This window comes from Leptonychotes weddellii, chromosome 3 (assembly GCF_054177405.1).
Source record: "Leptonychotes weddellii isolate Sample4059 chromosome 3, ASM5417740v2, whole genome shotgun sequence".
NCBI classification, from domain to species: Eukaryota; Metazoa; Chordata; class Mammalia; order Carnivora; family Phocidae; genus Leptonychotes; species Leptonychotes weddellii.
In genome coordinates this window covers 52451404-52476899 of record NC_138371.1, presented here as the reverse complement: position 1 = coordinate 52476899, position 25496 = coordinate 52451404, and the positions used below count along the sequence as shown (strand labels likewise).

The 25496-nt window shown below is 34.8% G+C and overlaps 1 protein-coding gene across 9 annotated transcripts in view; it reads right to left on the bottom strand.

The window, feature by feature from the left end:
• ATF2 (activating transcription factor 2) overlaps nt 1-25496 on the bottom strand; it is a 78421-nt gene that overhangs the window by 5399 nt on the left and 47526 nt on the right. For all 9 annotated transcript variants that reach the window (XM_081814129.1, XM_081814130.1, XM_006742122.3 and 6 more), the window contains 3 exons: nt 9937-10086; nt 6657-6863; nt 1690-1795 (listed from right to left, as the gene is read on the bottom strand). In XM_081814129.1, coding sequence (XP_081670255.1) covers nt 1690-1795; nt 6657-6863; nt 9937-10086 — 463 coding nt within the window. The remainder of the gene's footprint in view (nt 1-1689; nt 1796-6656; nt 6864-9936; nt 10087-25496) is intronic.

Sequence of the window (25496 nt, the reverse complement as noted above, 5' to 3'; positions counted from 1 at the left end):
AAAAGGTGGGAATAACTCCAAACATCAAAAATGTCTTATTCATTTCTTACAGTCTATACAACCTAGCATAATACATATTCCCTAAAAACGTATTAATCTAGACTTTCAGTTTATTTAAGGGTATGCATGGCATATAAACCCATACATCTGTAATCTTTATAAAAACATCTTTATAAATTGTTGCTTAAAATGAAAAATTGGCTTGCCTTTGCTGAGCATATACTGCCTTGATTATAGAGCTAAAACTGTTGGGATTATCCAATTATCTAAGATTAAAAAATTGCAGATGAGATAAATTTTTAGTTGGATGTAACTGAAAAATTCATTTTCCTTCTAATTTTGTAGAATCATTTGTATATTTCTTTTTGAACTATCAAAATTCAAGAGAGCTCTCTTGTTAAGAAAATCATATATGCATAATGCTGAACTCAGTAGCTTCTATAGGAAATTATGTTGTTAAGTCAGATGCGAGCCATAATGGCCTCATCCCTGCAGCAATCATTGCTAATACAAACCCCAAACATATTTCTGTATGGGTCCAATTTACTCCACAATGTGTTTCACCATGCCTTGAAAATGACTAGATATCAAAGGGCGGAGATTTATTTGCTCAAAACTGACAAAAATCAATGTTCTAAATATATATGGCAATAGAGAGTTGCTAAATCTACTGAATCTTTTAAATTAAAAAATATTGCCCATTCTGATGAAACTGCTTACAATGACTACAAGTAAAGATGGTGGCCATTAAGTTTTATCGTGAGCACGTGAGGAACTGTTTGCATCCAATACAAAATGTTTCTTTCTTTTGAATTACTGACACTGGCAAATTAAAATGAAGTGGATACATATGGTTGAAACAATCTTCACATTTACAAATATCCTGAAATATCACTAAATCATAAGAACGAAAGCTGTGGGTTATATATTATGAATGTTGCCTAATGCATCCCCAGCTCTGTTATTTGTTACAAATTTGTGTACGATGGACAAAATTGGCCATTTATTCAAGAGTAACAGCTGGCTCCAATATTGTGCATCTTTTCAAAAAAGAAGGACATTACAAGAAGGAAAAAGCACAATTAACCTCTAAAATACTGAAAAGAGAAGAATCTCATTTTGGGGAAAACATGTAAGAGAAAACTTACAAGCAGATAATTTAAATAGTGTTCTATTTCAGCATTTTTATGACTAAAAGCCTCAATATAAAGATTTACAACAATATAAAAATCACACAATGCTGATATTTAATAAAGAACAAAAGGATCTGATACTGTAAACAGGTACTATATATTGTTAAGTGAAGACAGTTAAATTAAAAAAAAATTACTGAATGGAGGGCTGGAGAAGTAGTGTTTCACTCTGTCATTCTAAGACAAAATGTTACTCTGGGAAGACAAAATATCATCAGTACTTACAGTATATTTTAAATTATTAACTTGTTTTGTTGATGTGTAATAATCCCTAGAAAAAAAAGCTAGAAATAGGAAAATCCAAAAACTCTCTTGATTCTAAGAAGTATATTCCCCATTCCATAATAACCTTGCAGAAGTTCTGATATTTAATATTAAATATTAGAATTGCAGTCTCGGTTTTTTTTTTTTTTTTTTTTTTTAATGGTAGCTTGGTTCGCTCTGGCAGTATTTCACTGATGTAGCCTAAGGCTATAGGTAACGGAACATTACTCACTATGATAGCCAGATTTCTTCTGCATGGCGGTTACAGGGCAATCTTTATGAGCCAGTAGAAGCTGTTTCAGCTGTGCCACTTCATTTCTCAGCAGGGTGACTTCACTCTAGAAAAGAAACAACTTATGTACCTTAACAGCATCAGACTAAACATTTCTTACTGTTTATAACAAGTGAAAATTAAGAATATTGATTATTTTTAACAGAATATCAAGGAATAAACAAAATATACTGCTTAAATAGGTTTAATCAGTACAAATCAGTTTTCATATTTTAGCATCTGTACAAAGACTGCAACTTGTATAAAAATTTAAATGAGATAACGACATGACTGGATAACATATTTCAAAGTTTTCACATTACCATTTGCCTTGGGACTGCTTATATATTACAGGTTACCTACAGAAGGTATTTTTTACTTATGTTGCATGTTCTTTTGATTATGTGAAAAATTAGAAACATCAAGGGAGTCAGAAGGAATTTTCACTGACTCTGTGCACTTGAAAATGAAAAATTTATCCTGGAATTTCAATTAGGCAACTTTCTAGTTTTCCAGAAACTATGAAGAGCTCCACAGGGGGAAACCACAATAACGAAAGAATCATGGACACCTAAAATGGAGCAAGGCACTGTGTTGGACATGGAACCAATGAAAGTAGATGTAATATCTAAGTGGCTTAGTTTCCCTCAATCTAGGTAATTTGGACACGTCTAAATTTAAATCTGATAAATTAATGGTGAATTGTGCTAGTTCGTATTTTTTTTAATGATTTTATTTATTCATTTATTTTAGAGAGAAGGAGGGCACAAGCGAGGGGAGGAGCAGAGGAAGAGGGAGGGGGAAGAAATCCCAAGCAGACTCCGCACTGAGCCTGACATGGGGCTCGATCCCATGACCCCCGAGATCATGACCCGAGAGTTGGACGCCTGACTGAGCCACCCACGCACCCCTGTCCTAGTCCTTATTAAAAAATGAGCACTTCAGCCTTTGTTTTGTATGCATTAATCTGGTAAATTCTATATAAAACATCCAGATTAAGAGATTCCATTTAATTCCTTTTGGTTACCCCCAAATATTAAAGATGCATAAATTAGTGATAATTACCAATATTCAAGAGTTAGAAATAATATGAATTTAATAAAATGGTAAAGAATTCTCAATTTACAAATACCGCTACTTATTTGAACTTACATTAACCTTAAGTATTCAGATTTCATCTATGAACCCAAAAGTAAAGAAATATATAATAAGCGTATGTACTTTTGTAAAAGCTCAGGCACTTTGTTTTCCATCCCTTGGTCTCCTAACCAGAAAGCTGGATGTAAAGTAATTTAGATTAGACTCATTAGGTGCCTTTAAGTGATCAATGACAGAAACATAAAAATTCAAAGAATAAAAGTTAAGCAAGTCTGTTGGTTCAAATAGTTCCTTGCACCCCTATAACAACAAACTGCAACAATACATTAAAGCACAGAACAAAACCTGATGCTCACAGTAACTTTAAACATTAAAGGCTAAATTGTGTTTACAATATTGTATTTGAGACAAGAATGGATATGTAGTGATCAAAAATACAAAACGGGAATTTTTAGAGTTTAGAGATTTGCTTTAAAAAAATAAGCTGCTTAGAAAACTCATTTCTATGGGGGTGCCTGGGTGGCTCAGTCATTAAGCTCTGCCTTCTGCTCAGGTCATGATCCCACGGTCCTGGGATCGAGCCCCGCATCAGGCTCCCTGCTCAGTGGGAAGCCTGCTTCTCCCTCTCCCACTCCCCCTGCTTATGTTCCCTCTCTCGCTGTGTCGCTCTCTGTCAAATAAATAAGTAAAATCTTAACCCCCCTCCCCAAAAAAAACCCGGTTTAACATCTTTCAATTGTCACCATTCCTTTATATTTCAAGTGATAAATACTGAAATAAAATACTATTTGGGTATCAGAAATAAGAGATTTGATCCCTTTTAACTCAAGAGAGCAATAACAAAACCTTTTCTGTATCATTATGTTTCACTGTGAAAACTCCTCACATATCCAGCTATGAAAGAATGCTTCTTTTTTTTTTAATTTATTGAGCTTCTACTCCACACACATTTTGCAATACCCGTTTTAAAAGCAAAATCCACAACAAAAACTCCCAAGTTTTATACAAAGAGTAACTGTTAAGGAGCTACTATTAGTAAAGAATCTGCCTAAAGGAAACATGCTGAATTTGTAAGCTGAAAACAAAATTCCAAAATGAGTATAACTGAAAAACAAAGCCACAAAGAGGTGAAAACTCTTTCAAGTAAAAGACAATAAAACCATATATTATCTTTAAAAATATAATAATTGATAATCAACAGTATCCAAGTTTGGGTCTAGATTGCCATGTCTCTAATACAATTTGATGAAATTGTCTTTTTAGCAACAATTTTAGAAAGCTAAAATATAATTAAATTCAGTGAGTGGGGCAAGAGAGTTGAATAATTAATATTCCTTAAAACCTAATATGTATTTGGTAAAAATATGTACATACAGTCATACCTCAACACTCGTTAGGATTTATTTGTAATATATAAGTAACCATGGGTCATTACTGCCCACTATACTGATCAGCTAAGCCTTTATGTCACGTGAAGGATTATTAAGGAAATGTAGAATTGATGAATGTTTTCACATAAAGTAGAGTTTAATTATTTCTCTGACATTCAATATTCTTTACAAGTCATTCTGTTCTTCACAGTTAACGGTTTTGCTGTTGGCAGACTGAAATTTTTTCTCCCTGAATCTATCATAAGCATGTTATTAACTCTTTACACTCTGATAACCAGAATGTCACTTTTTAAAACTGTTTTTATTTGATAACTAAAAAACAAAAAATAAAAATCATTTATCCACTTGAAACAATAAAGAAAGTCATAATTGAAGCTCCTTTCTTCCCATACCGTTCATACTCTCAACAGCCTCTTCACCACTTACTCCTGGTACATGTCGTTCCTAAAATTCTACTTATAATTTAGGGATTCATTCCTATACCGATTTTCGTATCTACACATTTATCCATCTAACTACAAACCTTTTATTAATGAAAAAGAGTTGTGCTATTTTAGTGTACAACTCTTTTTTTGAGTAATTTACTGAGGTGACATTCCCATGAGCTAAAATTAACCATTTTAATTAATTTTTTTTTAAGATTTTTTATTTGTCAGAGAGAGAGAGAGAGAGCACGAGCGAGCACAAGCAGGGGGAGCGTCAGGCAGAGGGAGAAGCAGACTCCCCACTGAGCAGGGAGCCCGATGCGATGCGGGGTTTGATCCCAGGACCCTGAGACCATGACCCAAGCAGAAGGCAGACGCCCAACTGAATAAGGCCCTCAGACGCCCCCAGAATTAACCATTTTAAAGCGAGCAAATCAGTGGTGTTCAGTACAGCAGCCACCTCCCTCAATCTGGTTATAAAACACTTCTGTCAGTCCAAAGTAAAACTCCTTACCCATTAACCAGTTTCTCCCTATTTTCTACCACCCCACCCCTGCCCCCAATCTTGGCAACCACCAATCTGCATTTCTCTCTATGGATTTCTCTGTTCTAGGTATTTTTCTTTTTTTCTTAGAGAGAGAGAGAGAGAATCTTAAGCAGGCACCACACCCACGTGGAACCTGATGTGGGGCTCGATGTCACTACCCTCAGATCATGATCTGGGCCAAAATCAAGAGTCTGACACTTAACTGAGCCACCCAGGCACCCCTCTTCTAGGTATTTCATATAAATGGAGTCATAGGTGGCTTTGTTTCTGGCTTCTTTAACTTAAACAAAAATGTTCTGAGGTTCATCCACATTCTAGCATGTCCATCCACATGCACTCCCCTTTTTATGGCTGAATAATATTCTATTGTATGTATATACCATAATTTATCCATTCATCTACTGATGGACATTTGGGCTGTTTTCAACAACTTTCTTTTTACCCCTAACAATATATTATAGATAATTTCCCAGGTTAATACATACATATGAACTTCATTCTTTTTCTTTTTTTTGCATAAGTATTTTAAAGAACATTCCTTAGGGGATGCCTGCGTGGCTCAGTCAGTTAAGCATCTGACTCTTGATTTCAGCTCAGGTCATGATCTCAGAGTCCTGAGATCCAACCCCATGTCACCGTGCTGAGTGGAGAGTCAGTCGGCTTCTCTCCTTCTCCCTCTCCTGCTGCCCCTCCCCTAGCTCTTTCTCTCTCCCCCCTCTTGCTCTAAAATGAATGAATGAATGAATGAATGAATAAATAAATCTTTAAACAAAACAGAAGAAAAATAAAAGGAAGAAAGGAAGAAAGAAAAAACAGAATGAAGGAAATAATCTTAGTGCTGTCTGATACCATCACCGGAAATCTTAGCAAAGACTGAACAGGAAGGAGTCTTAAAACCTTTATATCCCATGAGGTTCCTAAGAAACCTATCTGGGACACACTGGCAGGGAGTATGAAATGATTTCTACTGCCACTGGCCATATTGTACCTGTTCTGTGGATAATTAGAGCCCTTCAGTTTCCAAAGCTGTCAATCTGACATTTTTTCCAAGCACTACATTCACTCTAAATAAACAAAATTTATAATTCAAAGAACCAAAGAACTTAAAACTACTACTGAAGCAACTTTACAGTTGTGATAGAAACCAATAAAAATAGAAAAGTGAAATACCAGTGATATTTTAAATTTTAAGATTCTTTGAACTTTATATACCACAACTTTACAAAGTTTAAGCCAGATAGTTTTGGTACTTTTGTAGTATACAAGTAAAAACTTATATTTAACATTTCCTTATTGTGTCAGTGTTGCAAGTTTTATTCAAATAGGTTTACAAAACTATGCTTTACTATAGATTCCATACACACCCAATATTGTGTGCTAAAATGTCTGGATGGCTAACTGGAAAAAACAGGGAAGAGCTAAGTTCACAATTACTAAAAATAGGACATTTACATATATGCACCATACCTGCAGTTGACCATTTAATGAACTCAAATCTTCTGCCTTCTTCTCTAAAGACTGAACCCAGACTTTCCTTTTTTGTCGGCATCGTGAAGCTGCTGCTCTATTTCGCTCTAGAAATTTCCTCCTTTTTTCATCAGGATCTTCATTAGCTGCTCTTCTTCGACGACCACTTGTATTCTGGGTCTGTGGAGTTGTGTGAGCTGGAGAAGCCTATAATAAACACAAATGGAAGCTTTTTATGTTTGTATCTAGTGAGTGAGAACACAGGCAGTAAAGAGTGGCAGAAAAGGAAGAGCTACTAACTTTGTTTTCTAAGTCTCACTGTATACATCAATATTTTGGGTGACATGAAAATCACCCTGTGCTTTAACAAATTCCTTGAAATAAATAAGCATTGCTAAAATAAGATTCTCATTAATTCACTATCAGAGTGAATATTTTAAACTTTGTATAACATTTATATAGAAATAATATGAAGAAGTTGAAAATGCAATACAAACAAGCATGTACAGATCTTATATTTTTCCAAGTGTACTTTTTAACATTATGGTATAATACAGTCCTTTGAAGAATTATAAGGTGCTAGAAAAATTATAAGGTACTAAAGTAAAAAATTTAATAATTTACTTAAATTCACTATGAAAAACCATTTACTTGCTATTTTTTCAAATAAAATTTTAAAAATAAATACTAAAATTTTCTCTTAAAAACTGGTTTCTCTAAAATTGAGGAGTAAAAGTACAGTAGTGCCCCCTTATCAGCAGGGGATATGTTCTAAGACGCCCCTGGATGCCTGAAACCATGGACAGTACTGAACCCAATATATACTATTTTTTCCTATGCATAGATACCTATTACAAAGTTTAATTTATAAATTAGATATAATAAGAGATCAATAATAACTAATAAAATAGAACAATTATAACAATATACTGTAATAGAAGTTATGTGAATGTGGTCTCTCTCACTTTTAAAATATTGTACTGTACTCACACCCTTCTTCTTGTGATGATACGAGATAAAATGCCTACGTCATGATGTGAAGTGAGGTGAATGATAAAGGCATTATGACATAGTGCTAGGCTACGAATGACCCTTCTAACAATCTGTCAGAAGGAGAATCAACTGCTTCTGGACCACGGCTGACCATGAAAAACCGAAACCTCGGAAAGCTAAACCGTGGTAAGAGGGAACTACCACACGTACATATTTTGGTATACTCAGCTTTTCTTCAGTTTTTGAAATTTAGGGTCAGGTTCATTATTGATGCTCATTTTCCTGGTGGGCAGAATCCCACAGGAGTTCAGATTCTAATTTTAATTGGTTCCCCTTGCCCCTCAACAGATCAGCCTAGTTATTTCAGACCAGCCAAAGACAGTTTTCAGTCACTAGTGATATTGCCTAGTATCTGGGACTATAGAACAGTATTTCCAAGCCTCTCTCAAATCCCAAAATTGTGCCACAAAACACTTGAACTTGGGAGATAGGAAATGAACCCTTGGAAATAGGGCAAAGGAAATGGCACTTTGTGACCACAGGCATATGACCCAAGGAAACCTGAAAACAATATTTTACCTATAATTATATTCCAAAATGGTATAAACAAATAAAACTTCTATCTTCTCCTAATCTACATAATATGCAAAAGTCTTATATATAAGCTCAACATAAGTTCTGCAGGGAAATCACCAAACTACTTCTCACTCTACAAACTCCAAGAAACATATGTTATCATTTAATTCCTTTTCCAAACAACTAGCATTAAAAATTCTGAGGGTAATTTAATTTATACTGTATTTTAATTGTAATGAAGATTAAGTATTAAATTAGATCATTTCTTTTACGTACATAATTGCAAGTTAATCTTTTAGAAAAATATTTCTATGGCTTGCTTCAAGAATGGCAACCTTGAAATATTTTCTTTTCTTCATCCTCTTAACTTATTGATAATAGCAGGTTTTTTCTTTTACTCATTGGCTGAATAGGAAAGAACAGTTTTTTTTTAATTGACAACTCAGTTATTACAGCAAAGGCTAATCACAAGTATTATAAGCAGAAACTAATACAGAGTTATATTTGTACATTTTTATACCTAACAAGGATTTAAGGCTCCTTAAAAAGCATATATTCTTCCTCCTCTCCCTCCTTCCACTGATTCATTCATTTCACATTATTAAAAAGAACACAGGGACTATCCTAGAAACTAGTGATACAATAGTAAAAACAAACAGATAAAGTCCTGCCTTCATGAAGCTCCCATCCAATACAAGGATATAAATAAAAATTAGATCCAGGTAAACTATAGTTACTATAAGAAAATAAATTATATACTCATTTCTTTTAAATAGATTTTAAAGATGTAAAAACCACACATAGCTTGCAGACCATACGAAAAAACAGCCATGGGCTGGATTTGGCTCCTGAGTCAGTTTGCTAATCTCTGAATTATGACATTAAAACATACACACTTATTTTCCTTCTCTCTAGGCCCTTCAGTTGTTTAGTGGATGACTACCACAACTATATTCCACTTTATTCTAAGTTTTGTGAAGATAAAATAGAGTTATCTAAAAAGTAATGATTGTGAGGCAATCTAAACTTGCCATTTACCTGTTTCTTTAATTGCAAAGTTTTGTTTTTTAATGCCAATGCTAGTATAAAGTATCCTTAAGTATCTTTTATCTTAAAAGTTCTAAATTTAGTTCTAAAGAGAGTTCTAAAACATTTAGCAGAAATCCAGTAACCCTTCCATGTAGAAATGCACTACAGACATAACAGACATATCAGTCATCTAATATGCAGTCACAAACTAGAGATAAATGAAAAGGACCTCGAGTATAAAGAGTTTCTATAAAGCATATATATCTGCTCCTTTGGTGATGTTTCTCAAATTTTAATTCAAGAATCATTTGATTTATGTTAGTAATGTAATAAACACACCCACATGCACACATTACTTGCTGAATACAATCAACAGAAAAAAAAACGATTTAAAAAAGTATCGATAGATATTTATGTCATGTCAGGCCAACAAACACAGACACCTACAGAAGCATTTACAGGGTGTCCTGATCAGTAACAACTGTTCGACTATTTATTTACTTATTTATTTTTGAGTACCAATACTTTTACGCTGAACTACCTTTTCCTAAGGTTTCTGGTATACTTTTGAACTATGACCAGAAATAATTTTTTTCAAAGCATATAAAATAGTCATTTAAGTTACACTGTGTTTGTTTTTTAAAAGATGATAAAGTACGAATGATAAAAACAACACACATACCGGAGTTTCTGTAGTGGATGTAGCTGGCTGTTGTAATGACTGTGGTCGAGATTCCTCTGATTGAGTTCTAACCAATCCGCTACCATGACCTTTAACAGTATCACCATTGGTAACTGGAGGATGTTGCTGGGTCAAAGCAGCTTTTAATCTCTGAAATGCAAATACCAATTAAAAAAAAAAAGTTCCCTGCTTTCCACTCAAATCCAACTCCCAACATATTCTTTGGTTAACAACAACAACAAAATATTTGTTAAGGAATGCATTTGGCTTTAAAATTAGTTTTATCATTACAAATAATAAGACAGACACCAAGAAGCTTTTCGGAGTCTTTCTGTCTAGTACTACTAGAGGATTTTATACTCTGCTGTTCCTAATCAATTTTGAGAAAAGAGTGAAAAATAAAAACACTGTTGACTGAAAATAATCTACCTCTGTGATTTGTTCAACTAAAATAAGCAACACAGGGGCGCCTGGGTGGCTCAGATGGTTAAGTGTCTGCCTTCGGCTCAGGTCATGATCTCAGGGTCCTGGGATCGAGTCTCGCATCGGGCTCCCTGCTCCGCGGGAAGCCTGCTTCTCCCTCTGCCTCTCTCTCTCTGTCTCTAATGAATAAATAAATAAAATCTTTAAAAAAATAAAATAAAATAAAATAAAATAAGCAACACAAATTATGTACACTTTCACCTATTTTCTTCCACCTCTTCCTGTATTTCCATCTTCTCAGGCTCTCCCCAGATTCTTAAACCTAAACCTCTTCCAAATTTGGGCCCAAATGATCTCTGCTTGATGGTTTGATGTCAGTGCCTATTTGGACAACGACCTGATGTTCTTCATCCTTTTAACTTATTGATAATAGGTTTTTTAGGCCACTATATTAACTGTCAGACTGAACCTCCTCCTACAACCTACAGCTAGGTTTACCTCCCTTAGGTCTTCCCTGTTTCCAATAAGCAGATTTAGTTCCAAGTCTATCCCCTCTACCATGTTCCATTTGCCAGTTAACTGAATTGCACCTGACCCACTGTTAGAGTATGAGTGATCTAGTGTTAGGAGGCGGCCCTAAACATTTATGGCTACCTCTTAATAAAGATAAAATTTGCATAAAGCTTATTATTCTACCAGCAAAAATGTATCATATATGAATATCTTATCTCCTCAACCAGACAGTAAGCTCTCTGAAGAACAGAAATTGCCTTATCTTTCTTTGCACCCCTTTTAAGCAACTGGTATATTGATTTGCTACATGACCGAGCAACACATGTATTTGTTAACTGATAGAAATTGGATTCATTGGCAAAAATGGCACAAGTGATATTTGGGTTAGTTTTTTTGTTAAAAATATATAAATATGAAATAATTAGCACAAGATAATCATACTATACCATCTTAGAAATGTTAAAAAAAAAAAAAAAAAAAGAAATGAAAGGGACCCAAAAGACCAGGGACTATTATTGTTGATATTTTTCTTAGTAACTGAGATGTAGTCCTTAAGCCCAAAATAAATTTTCATCACAAAATTTGATACAGATACGTCCATTACATTTTCCTAAGATCCACACTCAGGTGCATATTTGAACGGGAAGGAGGCTACAAAATTGGTAAGAGAAATGTGTTATAGTTTATCCAGTGCTTCCCAACTTCTCAGAAGTAGTAATTGGCTGGGCATTACAGATTTGTAGCAAACTTTCTCTCTCCCTCCCTAACACAGGGAGGGGTGGGAAAGAGAGAAGAGCTTTTGAAAGAGGCCCCCAGATGATTTTAGTACAACTGCTTTCATTTACTCGAACTAAGAACAACTTAGAAAATTGTACAACTATCTCCAAATTTGTAATTTGTTTTCATTTATGTATATCTCCTTACCACCTATAAGTGATCCAGACCCCTGAAAAACTGAAGCATACATGAAAAGGTCACTAAAAGTTCCCAAGGCAGTAATTATACCTAGACAAAGTGGTACTGGACATTCTCTCTCTACCGCTATTCATTGTAGATTTCTGGGTATGATTTTATTTTTTATTATTTATTTATTTTTTTTCTGGGTATGATTTTAAGAACAAGTCCGTAGTTTAAAAAACAAGTTTACTGGGGTGCCTGGGTGGCTCAGTCAGTTAAGTGTCTGCTTTCAGCTCAGGTCATGATCCCAGGATCCTGGTATAGAGGCCCTGCGTTGGGCTCCCTGATCAGCGGGGAGTCTGCTTCTCCCTCTGCCCACCCACCTCCCCCCCATCAAGTTCTCTCTCCCAAATAAATAAAATCTTTAAAAAAAAGTTTACTGAGGTATAAATTACATATAGTAAGATGAAGTCTTTTTTGTACATAGCTCTAGGAGCTTTAACAAGTGCATACAGTTGTATAACCACCCCCTACAATCAGGATACAGAACAGTGCTATTATTCCCCCAAAATCCCTCACACTTCTTTCCTGTCATACTCTATTCCCACCTCCAGCCCCTAGAAACTACTAATCTGTTTTCTGATCCCCAAAGTTTCACCTTTTCTAGAATGTCATATAAATGGAATTATACAATGTTAACAGCCTTTTGAATTTGGCTTCTTTCTTTTAGCATAATGCACTTGAAATTCATCTGTGTTATCAGCATTTTTTCAATGAGTTTCTAATAGGACAGTGTCCCTACTTCATAGATTAGGAAACCAGAGATCATTTGCCTAAGGTCACATAAGTACCTAAGACGCAGGAAATTGAAACACTCATAACTGATGAGATAATATGGACATGGATGGATTAAACTAAAGTTAGATAATGGATTAAAGGAGTAGTCGGCTGCAACCAAAACGACTACTTAGGCGAAGTGGTCAAAGAACTCAAAATAGAAAGATAAGAGTTTGAAAGTGTAGGGCAATATAAACAGAACAAAGGAGGAAAATCAGGGGAGGTGGGCAGTCTGCATAATTATATCTTTTAAAAACAGAGTGTTACACATCAAAATACAGTAAACAGTACCCAGTCTACAGTGTTAGGTTACAGGGCTTTCATTTCTGGATATAAAATGTGCATAAATATAAGTAGTAGTTGAGATGTGAAGTTTGGTAAATTATGTGTTGATAAAACATTTTTAAGTCCTTAGGTAGAAAACATCATAGAACTGAAGAGCATTTAAAGTTTTATAGTGAAGAGCTTAACTCTTAGAATTAATGAAATACAGTAACTGCACATAGGGGAGTCTGAAGTACATAAACATCACTCTCTTGAATAATCTTTAGTAGGGCAAGTTACTACCTTATAGAGCACTTAAAAGCAGCATCAGTATTCATTCATTATCCTCTCTTGACTGCCCTAGTATATACAGTACTCACCCAGTGAGGAAGCTCTAATGTTTGCTCCATGCTGTTACACTGATTACAGTGGGTCTGACTTAGAAAGTGTGCCACTGGTTACAAAATTTAAGAAAAAGATTTTCAAGGGTTAATTAACTGCTCTGAACGGCATATATGTATTTTAAAGAGCAGTAAAAAAATACACGTATGCAAAAAAATTTAGAATGGGTTAGGTGAAAAAAGATGTCACTAAATAGGATTCATGAAAATTTTATAATATAAGGATATCTACAATCCACCCATATATATTTGTTAGAGACATCTTAAAAGAACGACTAATAGTGTGGTTCAAAAATATTAATGAAAAGATATATAAATACCATGGATTTTTTTTTTACAATAGAATTTTGGAACTAGAAGATATACTGATGATCAATTAGTCCAATCATCAGCTTGTTACACAAAGGCAAACTAAGGTCCAAAGAGTGCATGAAGTTACTTCCCACATTCAAAAAGTTAGAAGCAGAGCAAGGATCAGATATTGTCCGTTAACCCCTAATTCATTGAACATATCTTCAAAGTTTTGCCAAACTAGAGCTTTTGCCTATATGAAGTATTCTAAGTATATCAGCAATCAGTAAGAAGAGTATCAGATATTTCTCTCAATACAGAAATTTAATAAAAAGATTGAGTACTCAGAGAAATTCTTAAGATCCAAAATGTCTGTATTCTCCAATATGTACAATAAAGCTTAAGCATAATTTTAATTTTAAACCAGAGGCATTGTTTGAAAGAAAACTAAAGTATCTTTAATATGATATTTCTAAGCAGACTACTGTTTCAATGTTTGGAATTAACTTCTAGCAATGTAAAATTCAACTACTACATTGAAAACTTTTTTTCTTAGAAATAAACTGTGTCAGTCAATAGTCTGTTGTGCTGACCGATACTACTTACTCATTTTAAGAAGTAATCTGCTAAAAATAATTTGCTATTCAAATTCTAGGTTATATTTCACACTCCTGAAAACAAATTTTATCACATCTGTCAGAACTTAGTAGGAACAAACTACTCCATCATAGTTCAAAGAAAAAAACAATGTTCTCTAGAAACAATTTATGAAAAAGTCAGATCCATATTTCATATGTGCCACAAAAGCTCATCAGAGTAATAACCCTGCTTCTCCTGGGTGTTATCCTACCATCTGCTGCTCTATTACTTATCTTTATTTTGCAACTAATTAACAGCATAATCTTCTAAATTCAGCAAGTTAATTATCATTATTGTGGTCTTTGCAGCATCATCAGTCCTCATGAAGTCTTGTCTCCCCACCCCCAGAGAACATATGAAAATGAAGTAGGTTGGGAGAGAGTCTGTTTCTTTGGAGTGGGCTCATTAGGTGTTTGCTGATTAGCTTGGCATGCAGAGGCAGGTCAGAAGAATTCTGCTGAACATGAGGTTCCATGCAGGGCCCAACTAAGTTAATGTAGGTTTCTGAACATTTGCCAAGATGCCCTCTGTCAACTCTCAGTAGAAACCCCCTGCAGAAAACCTACTGGCTACCCACTGTGTGCAAAGGTATTTCTCAGTTTGTCACACAAGACTTAAAGGAACGATTGTGGAAAACGCTACCTAAATATTAAATCTTCCTAACAAAACTCCTAGATGGTTATATTTTCTTATTCAGACAAGTTACTTATTGATTACAAATATTACATAAGAAAATATTACTCTTGTTTTATTACAAGAGTAACACAGATGGAAAGTATCTATTGTTTATGTGCTTAATGACAAAACTCCTAAACCTAAATTTGGTGAGGTCCACTGCAATTCTGTGGAAGACAGTAGAGCCTAGGAATTTTTCTGTAGTATTAAAAAATACTAGATAATCTTGTATTTATGGACCCCCACCTACACTTCTTTTTCTTACCACATTCTCACTTTTCCAAAAACTTAAAGTTCTAACAAAAAAATCTTGCTCTGAAGAAATTTCTTTAGCAATAAAAGGATCCATTTCAACATCTACAGTATTCACAAACAATGCATATTTGTCTACCTATAAGCACTAGGCATCTGAAAATCAGGGCCCCACAAAAGCATCCTTGATTACCTTAAGATACAAATAAGTTTCTCTTCAGCTGTAGTGTGCTAGTCATTCTTGTATGTTCTAATGCCATTTCTCTTACATTACTTATTTTTTAATGTATCTTCCACTGTATTTAATTCCAGTGTAGTTAATAGACAATAGTATATTCATTTCAGGTGTACAATACAGTGATTCAACAATTCCACTTTTGCTCAGCGTTCCTCTAGATAAGTGTACTCTTAATCCCCTTCACCTATTTCATCCCCCACCCCCTCACTGGTAACATTTAGTTTGTTCTCTGTAGTTAAGAATCTGTTTTTGGGTTTGTCTTTTTTCTTTGTTCGTTTGTTTTGTTTCTTAAATTCCACATATGAGTGAAATCATATAGTATTTGCCTTTCTCTGACTGGCTTAGCATTATATCCTCTAGATCCTTCATACTGTTGGAAAAGGCAAGATTTCACTCTTTTTTATGGCTGAATAATATTCCATTGTATATACATACCACTTCTTTATCCATGCATCTATTGATGGGCACTTAGGCTGCTTCCATGATGTGGCTACTGTAACAATAATGCTGCAATAAACACAGGGGTGCACATATCTCTTTGAATTAGGGTTTCTGTATTTTTTGGGTAAATGCCCAGTAGTGAGATTACTGGATCAAAGAGTAGTTCTATTTTTAACTTTTTGAGGAACCTCCATACTGTTTTCCACAGTGACTGCACCAGCTTGCATTCCTGCCAACAGTGCATGAGGTTTCCCTTTTCCCCACATCCTCGCCAACTTGTTTCTTGAGTTTTGGATTTTAGCCCTTCTGACAGGTGTGAGGTGGTATCTCATTGTGGTTTTGAACTGCATTTCCCTGATGAGTTATGTTGAGCATCTTTTCATGTGTCTCTTGGCCATCTGTATGTCTTCTTCAGAGAAATACCTGTTCATGTCTTGTCCATTTTTAAATTGGATTATTTGTGCTTTTTGGTGTTGTATAGGTTCTTGATATATTTTGGACGCTCAGCCTTTATCAGATCTGTCATTTGCAAATATTTTCTCCCATTCCGTAGGCTTTTTGTTTTGTTGTTTCCTTTGCTGTGCAAAAGCTTTTAATTTTGATGTAGTTCCAACAGTTTACTTTTGCTTTTGTTATCTCTCACCTCAGGAGATGTATCTAGAAAGATGTCCTTACAGCCAATATCAGAGAAATTACTGCTTGTGCTCTCTTCTAGGATTTTTATGGTTTCAAGTCTCACATTGAGGTCCTTAATCCATTTTGAGTTTATTTTTATGTATGATGAAAGAAACTGGTCCAGTTTTGCCAACATCATTTGTTGAAGAGACTTTTTCCCAATGCATATTCTTGCGTCCTTTGTTGACAATTAATTGACCACATAATTGTGGGTTTATTTCTGGGCTCTCCATTCTGTTCCATTGATCGGTGTGTCTATTTTTGTGCCAGTACCATACTTTTTGATTATTACAGCTTTGTAATACAACTTCAAGTCTGGAATTGTGCCACCTTCAGTTTTGTTCTTTTTAAAAACTGCTTTGGGGGCACCTGGGTGGCTCAGTCGTTGAGTGTCTGCCTTCGGTTCAGGTCATGATCCCTCTGCCTTCGGTTCACGTCATGATCCCAGGGTCCTGGGATTGAGCCCCATGTCGGGCTCCCTACTCCACAGGAAGCCTGCTTCTCCCTCTCCCACTCCCGCTGCTTGTGTTCCTGCTCTCACCATCTCTCTGTGTCAATAAATGAATAAAATCTTAAAAAAAACCCAAACTGCTCTGGCAGGAAGCCTGGGTGGCTCAGTCGGGGTCCTGGGATCGACAGGGAGCCTGCTTCTCCCTCTGCCTGCCGCTCCCCCTTGCTTGTGCACTCTCTTTCTCTGACAAATAAATAAATAGAATATTAAAAAAAAAACAACAAAACAACTGCTTTGACTATTGGGGTCTTTTGTGGTTCCATACAAATTTTAGGACTGTTTGTTGTAGTTCCATGAAAAATGTTGGTATTTTGACAGGGATTGAATTAAATCTGTAGATTGCTTTGGGTAGTATAGACATTTTAACTATACTGTTCTTCCAATCCATGAACATGGAATGTCTTTCTGTTTGCGTCATCTTCAATTTATTCAATGCTTTATAGTTTGTTTAGTACAGGTCTTTCACCATTTTGGCTAAATTTATTCCTTGGTATTTTATTATTTTTGGTGTAATTGTAAATGGGATTGTTTTCTTAATTTCTCTTTCTGCTGCTTCATTATTAGTGTATATAAATGCAATGGATTTCTGTACACTGATTTTGTATCCTGTGAACCTACTGAATTCATTCACCAGTTCTAGTCGTTTTTTGGTGGAGTCCGTGAAAGTTTTACTTCCTTACTAATTTGGATGCCTTTTATTCCTTTCTCTTGTCTGACTGCTGGGACTAGGACTTCCAATACTATGTTGAATAAAACTTGTCTTATTCCTGACCTCAGAGGAAAAGCTCTGTCTTTCACCATTATGATGTTAGGTGTGGATTTTTCATATAAGGGCCGTATTATGTTAAGGTATGTTCCCTCTAAACCTACTTTGTTGAGGGTTTTTATCACAAATCGATGTGGTCCTTTGTCATATGCTTTTTCTGCATCTGTTGAAATGATCATATGGCTTTTATCCTTTCTCTTATTGATGTGATGTATCATGCTGATTGATTTGCAAATATTAAACCACCCTTGCATCCCTGGAATAAATCCCATTTGATCATGGTGACTGATTTTTTTAAAATGTATTTTTGCATTTGGTTTGCTAATATTTTGTTGAGGATTTTTATGTTTATGTTCTTCAGAGATACTGGCCTATAGTTTCTTTGTTTTTTGTGGTGTCTTTATCTGGTTTTGGTAGCAGTGTGATACTGGCCTCCTAGAATGAATTTGGAAAGTTTGAGAATCAGAATAGGTTTTAACTCTTCTTTAAATGTTTGGTAGAATTCACCTGTGAAGTTGTCTCGTCTTGGACTTTTGTTTGTTGGGAGTTATTTGATTACTGATTCAATTTCACTGCTGGTAATCAGTCTGTTCAAATTTTCTGTTTCTTTCTGATTCATTTTTGGGAAGTTTTATGTTTCTAGGAATTTATCCATTTCTTCTAGGTTGCCCAGTTTGTTGACACATAATTTTTTGTAATATTCTTACAATCCTTTGTATTTCTGTGGTGTCAGTTGTTATTTCTCCTCTTTTGTTCCTGATTTTGTTTGAGTCTCCCCCTCTCCTTTATGGTGAGTCTAGCTACAGATTTATCAATTTTGTTATCTTCTCAAAGAACCAGCTCTTGATTTTGTTCATCTATATTTTTATAGTTTCTATATCATTTATTTCAGCTCTAATCTTTATAATTTCCTTTCTTCTGCTGGGTTTCGGTATTGTTTTTTCTTCTTTTTCTAGCTCCTTTAGGTGTAAGGTTAGGTTATTTGAGATTTTTCTTGTTTCTTAATAGGCCAGTATTGCTATAAACTTTCCTCTTAGAACTGCTTTTGCTATTTCCCAAAGATTTTGGACCATTCCATTTTCATTTTGTTTCCATGTACTTTTTTTTTACTTCCTCTTTGATTTGTTGGTTGACCCATTCGTTCTTTAGAAACATGTTATATTTGTGCCCTTTTCATATTTTTTCTTGTGGTTGATTCCTAGTTTCACTGCATTGTGGTTGGAAAAGCTGCATGGTAGAACTCTGATCTTTTTGAATTTGAGACTTATTTTGTGGCCTAATATATGATCTATTCTGTTGCAGTGCACAAAAAAGAATGTGTATTCTGCTATTTTATGATGGAATATTTTGAATATGTCTATTAAAACATCTGGTCCAATGTATCATTCCAAGCCACTGTTTCCTAACTCATTATTAGTTCAGATGATCTGTCCATCGATGTAAGTGGGGTGTTAAAGTTCCCTACTATCATTGTATTACTACCGATTAGTTCCTTTATATTTGTTATTAACCATTTTATGTATTTGGGTGCTCCTATGTTGGGTGCATAAGTATTAATAATTTTTATGTCTTCTTGTTGAATTTTTCCTTTATTTTTTAAAAATTTTATTTATTTGACAGAGAGAGACACAGCAAGAGAGGGAACACAAGCGGGGGAGTGGGAGAGGGAGATGCAGGTTTCCCGCGGAGCAGGGAGCCCGATGTGGGGGCTCGATCCCAGGACCCTGGGATCATGACCTGAGCCGAAGGCAGACACTTAACGACTGAGCCACCCAGGCACCCCCAAAATAGACTTTAAAACTATAACAAGAGACACAGACACTATTTAATCATTAAAGGAACAATTCGGGGCACCTGGGTGGCTCAGTTGTTAAGTGTCTGCCTTCTGCTCAGGTCATGATCGCAGGTCCTGGGATCGAGCCCCGCATCGGGCTCCCTGCTTGGTGGGAAGCCTGCTTCTCCCTCTCCCACTCCCCTTGCTTGTGTTCCCTTGCTCGCTGTCTCTCTGTCAAATAAATAAATAAAATCTTTAAAAAAAAAAGTCTATTTTGTCTGATGTAAGTATTGCTACCCCAGCTTTCTTTTCACATCCATTTGCATGATAAATGTTTCTGCATCCCCTCTCTTTCAATCTGCGTATGTCTTTAGGTCTGAAGTGAGTCTCTTGTAGGCAGCATACAGATTGGTCTTGTTTTTTTTATCCATTCTGTCACAATATTTCCTTTGATTGGAGCATTTAGTCCATTTACATTCAGAGGATTAACTGATAGATATGTATTTACTGGCATTCTGTCATTTGTTTTTGTAGATCTTCTGTTTCTTTCTTCCCTTGCTCTCTTCTCTCACCATAAGTTGGCTTTCTTTAGTGATATATTTGGACTTCTCTCTTTTTTTGCATATCTATTACTGGTTTTTGATTTGTGGTTATCATTATGTTTGTATATAACATCTTCTGAACCACATGTCATTTTAGCAGACACTATTTAGCATGTCATTAAGAGATTATGATGACAGGTCAAATAAATCCTTAGGAGAGATGAAGAATCAAACGGGGAGGATGCTTAAGTATTTTAAAAGATTTGAAAACAACAACAAAGCAAAATCCAACTCAAGCATGAAAGAAATTTTAAGTTTTACTAGGGGTGTAGCAGACTGGCAAACAGAAAAATTATTTAATGTGTAACATGAATCTAAGGGAGCTAGGAATCACTCATTTGGAGAGCACAGATCTGGAGTCCTATCACTGATGGAGAAGGGTCAAGTCCTGTGATTGTTTATCTGGTCATTATGAAACCTATACACATTGGGATATGAGCCCAGTCTCAACTTTCTTTAGTTGGGATGATATAATTATTTCCTCATTTGCTAAGTCTTTTTTAGCCCCCTGGAGTTTAATAAGGTAAATTAATGACACTGACATTTTAATTCAGATTTAGAAAAAATCTGTAGCTATTTGGTATTTTATTGTCCTAGAAGTAATTAGATTAACTTGCCACAGAGTAACAGGTTACCCTTGAATTTCAATTTAAAATATTTAAGAGATCAATTTAGTCTGTGACTTCAGTTGGAAGAGCAAAGACATTCTAATCCTCTAATACTAGACTAAGAAAACAAGCCCCACTGTAAGTTTAATCAAACTTTAAAGTTATTAAAGTACTTAGGGAAGTTTGTTAGCTAGTTGAGGGTCCTATATAGAAAACAGGATATGTTAAGTTTAAAATTAAGTTTAGCATGTTTAAAATTATATTTGAAGACCTTTAAAAACAATCATTATATAATTGATTTGTAAACTGGCCTTGAGAATTCAAGGAAGAACTAAGTTTTTGAATGGGCAACTTTAAAAAAATCTAATATTTTGTTAAAAAATAGTCCCTGAATAATGGTTTTTATGCACAAAAGTTATCATCAAGGGATCCAAAAACCAGAAAACAAAAAACAAACATCACTGATATGATATAATCCTAACTGTTGAAAAACGTAAGTAATGGCCTTAAAAAGGTAAAAAGACTTTTGATGATCACCAGAACCATTTGCAAGAAAAATCTCAAGATTTAAGACCGTATCTGCTGAATTTCTTAGTACCCGAGAAATGTTTGTTAAATAAATAACAATCGAAAGAAATAATTGTTAAATGAGGGTGGGGCAAAATACATGAGGATGAGTCAAACTACAAAAACCAAACTATTTTCAGGTTATTTCCTAATGTTGGTAGATTGGTTTTGTACTTATAACAATATATAAGTATAGTTGATGATGACATGCAAGGACTGAAAATTCTTAAAGAGATAGTCAACAATGTTCATTTTATGTTATTAAGATAGGGAAAACAGACTAGTAATATTTGATAAAAATACAAATCCAGGGGCACCTGGGCGGCTCGGTCGGTTAAGCATCTGCCTTATGCTCAGTCATGATCCCAGGGTCCTGGGATCAAGCCCTGTGTCAGGCTCCCTGCTCAGCAGGGGGCCTGCTTCTCCCTCTCCTTCTGCCTGCTGCTCTCCCGGCTTGTGCTCTGTCAAATATTAAAAAAAAAAAAGGGGGGGGGGTGCCTGGGTGGCTCATTCTGTTAAGCGTCTGCCTTTGGCTCAGGTCATGATCCCAGGGACCTGGGATCGAGCCCCGCATCGGGCACCCTGCTCAGCGGAAAGCCTGCTTTTCCCTCTCCCACTCCCCCCTGCTTGTGTTCCCTCTCTTGCTGTGTCTCTCTGTCAAATAAATAAAATCTTAAAAAAAAAAAAAAAAAAAAATATATATATATATATATATATATATATATGAAGCCAATGGTGAAATGTGAAATAATTTCTGTACTATAACAACCAAAAAAACCCAATTAATCAGAATTCCCTTAGCATTCCAGGCAATTGATATTTTGTTACCAGTTCATGTTACCTGGATAGAATGGCAATGTCTATTTTCACAAATGAGCCCAATAGGTAAGATATATTAGAAAATGGAAACAAAGGACAATCAAGTACACCAAAGGTGGTAAGTTCCCAAATCACAATGTAATTAAAATAGAAACCAATAAGATAAAAAGAAAGCCTCCAGATATTTGGAAATTATACAGTATACTTCTAAATAACCCAAACCTCAAAGAAAAAATCACAAAGGAAATTAGAAGATAAATGATAATGAAAATATAGCATATAAAAATTTGTGAACAGAAAGAAATTTATAGCTTTAAATGCCTATATGAGAAAGGTAAAAAGATTTAATCAATAATCTAAGCTTCCACTTTAAGCCTAAAAAACACAGGCAAATTAAACCCAATTAACTAGGAGATAGGAGTATTAGAGATAAAAGCAGCAATCAATGATAGTACAAGTATACCATTAAGAAAAATAAAGGCAAGCTACAGACTAAGAGAAAATATTTGTAAAATATATGTAACAAAAATTTTCTATTTATTATCTAAACAATTCCTATAACATAATAAGAAACAACCCAATTTAAAAAATCAGCAGAAGATATCACAAAAAGTGTCTGGCAAAATCAGAAATGCAATTAAAACCATGAGATAGTGCTACAAACTCTTAGAAATGTCTATAATGAAAATGACAGACAAAACCAAATGTTGGCAAAAATGTGGGAACAACTGGAATTCCCATACTCTGCTTGTGAGGATGCAAACCTCTGGCAAAGGGTCTGGCAGTTTCTTACAAAGTTAAATGTATAACTACCCTCTTACTAAGCAATTCTACTCTTCAGTAGATAGACCAAATGAAAATAAACACCCACAAAAACAGTTATACAAAAACGTGCATAGGATCTTTGTTCACAAAGCTCAACGCTGAAAACCATTCAAGTGTCCACCAACAAGAGAATGGATAAAGAAACTGTGGTATATTCGTACAATGGAATATTACTCACAATAAAAAGAAGCAAATTATGATATATTCAACAACATGCATAAATCTCACAGACATAAGGTTGGCTGGACGCAAGAATATAAATTGATTCCATCTGTATGAAATTCTAGAACTAACTGCTGGTGACAAAGATCAGAACAACTGGGAAGGTATACTGATTGGGGAGGGAAACCAACTTTCTGAGTAGATGTTAATGTTGTATACCATGAGAGCGGTGTGAGTTACATTAATGCACTTATATCAAAGTTAAGATTGGTTCATATCAATGTATATGAATTTTACATGAAGAAGAGTCTATTAAAAAATAATTGAATTGGGCAGGGAATGGTCTGAGGGACAGATTAAACAAGAATGGCAGTTATACTGCTAATAATTGAAGCTGGTGATGGGTACATGGGGGTTCATTATACTGTAACTGTTTACTTTGTATATGTTTGAGATTTTCCATAATGAAAAGGTAGAAAGAAGAAAAAGGAAACAGACTAATTTCTGAGTCTTTTTATTTAATTAAAACAGGACAATCTTATTTACTACCCCAATTAAAATAGGCAATCACCTAAATATGGTTATTTTACATTAGCTAAATTCTAATAAATTTAATTGTTTTCCATACATAAATTTATTAAAGTTATAGCTTTTTTTCTAATATACAACCATACAAAACACTTTTATTATTGTTAATTTCCTGGTGACCTAAAAGAAAAAGTTATTCAAGGAAGTATTAAATTTAATAGTTTCTACAAATATGGCCTACTCTTCTTATAGCCAAAAGTATTTCTTTAATTCAAAAGGAACAAATCACACTGGGGAGGGTATGTGCTATGGTGAGCGCTGTGAATTGTGTAAGACTGATGAATCACAGACCCATACCCCTGAAACAAATAATACATTTTATGTTAATAAAAAAAAAAGAAAGAAAAAAAAAGGAACAAATCATATTTAATTTGTTAGGGAAAAAAGTCCAGTGAATATGGAAAAGTATTTTTAGATGCAGTGTACAACTAACTGAATTTTTTACTAGTACAGTATGTTTATAGTAGGAAGTGTAAAAAACATTCCCAACGAAACTTTTTTGCTATCAAGTGAAGAGGATTCATCTTAATATTTCCAAAGCTTTGAGCTAAACATGTTGTTATGCAAAAAAAATTCCCTCTTGGGTTTTCAAAAGTTCTCTCCCCACAATCAATAACCAGCTAATTTTTATACTCAACCACTGTTCATTCAGATGATGTGTTAAGTTTTATTGTTAAAGTCATCACATGCCAATTTCAGATTATTTGCTATAATGAAGAATAAAGGTAAAAAACTTAAAGCTTTACAATATATAATGGTTTTTACACATACAAATTTATATTGTTAGTATAGTGCCTAGCACAGAACTTGAATAACAGCTGTTTAATAACTATCTATTGATTTTCTAAGGATGCAGTCATCAACTGATGTTAAGAAGCCCTGAAGTGTGTTAGGCTATAGAAGGGAGAATTACATGGATTAAGGACCAAAAAAAAAAAAAAGCAGCAGTTTTAGGTTTTTTACCAAGGAATTTAGCACGTTTATGGAATCTGAGCTAAGAGAAACTCTAGAAATCAAAGTTCACCTTTTCATTTTACAGATAAGGAAACTGAGTTTCCTCAAAGTTAAAGTGGCTTGATTAAGGGTAGTGAATAACAGAGTTAGGATTAAAATTAAAACACATGCCTGCTGACTCCTAATCTATAGCTCATCCCTTAAACAACACTAATTTCTTAGTGTCAAAACACAACTCAAATACAGTTTTTCTTTATATATTATGTGTAACATTTGCTCACTTGTATATGATTTCAGAATTCTTGTTAACACTGGTCTACTAATTTGTGTCACTGTTTATAAAACCATCTATACTGCCTTCAGATGATTACATCTAGTTTCAGCTGTAATATTCCTAGCCACCACCAGGAGGAGATTTTGTTTCAAAAGCTACAGCCGAAAACCAGACAAACCAATGACAAGAACTAGAACTTTACTCCCAAATCCATCCATTTATTTTATTTTATTTTTTATTCTTTTTTTATTATTATGTTAATCCCCATACATTACATTAGTTTTTGATGTAGTGTTCCATGATTCATTGTTTGCGCATAACACCCAGTGCTCCACGCAGAATGTGCCCTCCTCAATACCCACCACCAGGCTAACCCATCCTCCCACCCCCCTCCCCTCTAGAACCCTCAGTTTGTTTTTCAGAGTCCATCGTCTCTCATGGTTCGTCTCCCCCTCTGATTTCCCCCCCTTCATTCTTCCCCTCCTGCTTTTTTTTTTTTTTTAACATATAATGTCTTATTTGTTTCAGAGGTACAGGTCTGGGATTCGTCAGTCTTACACAATT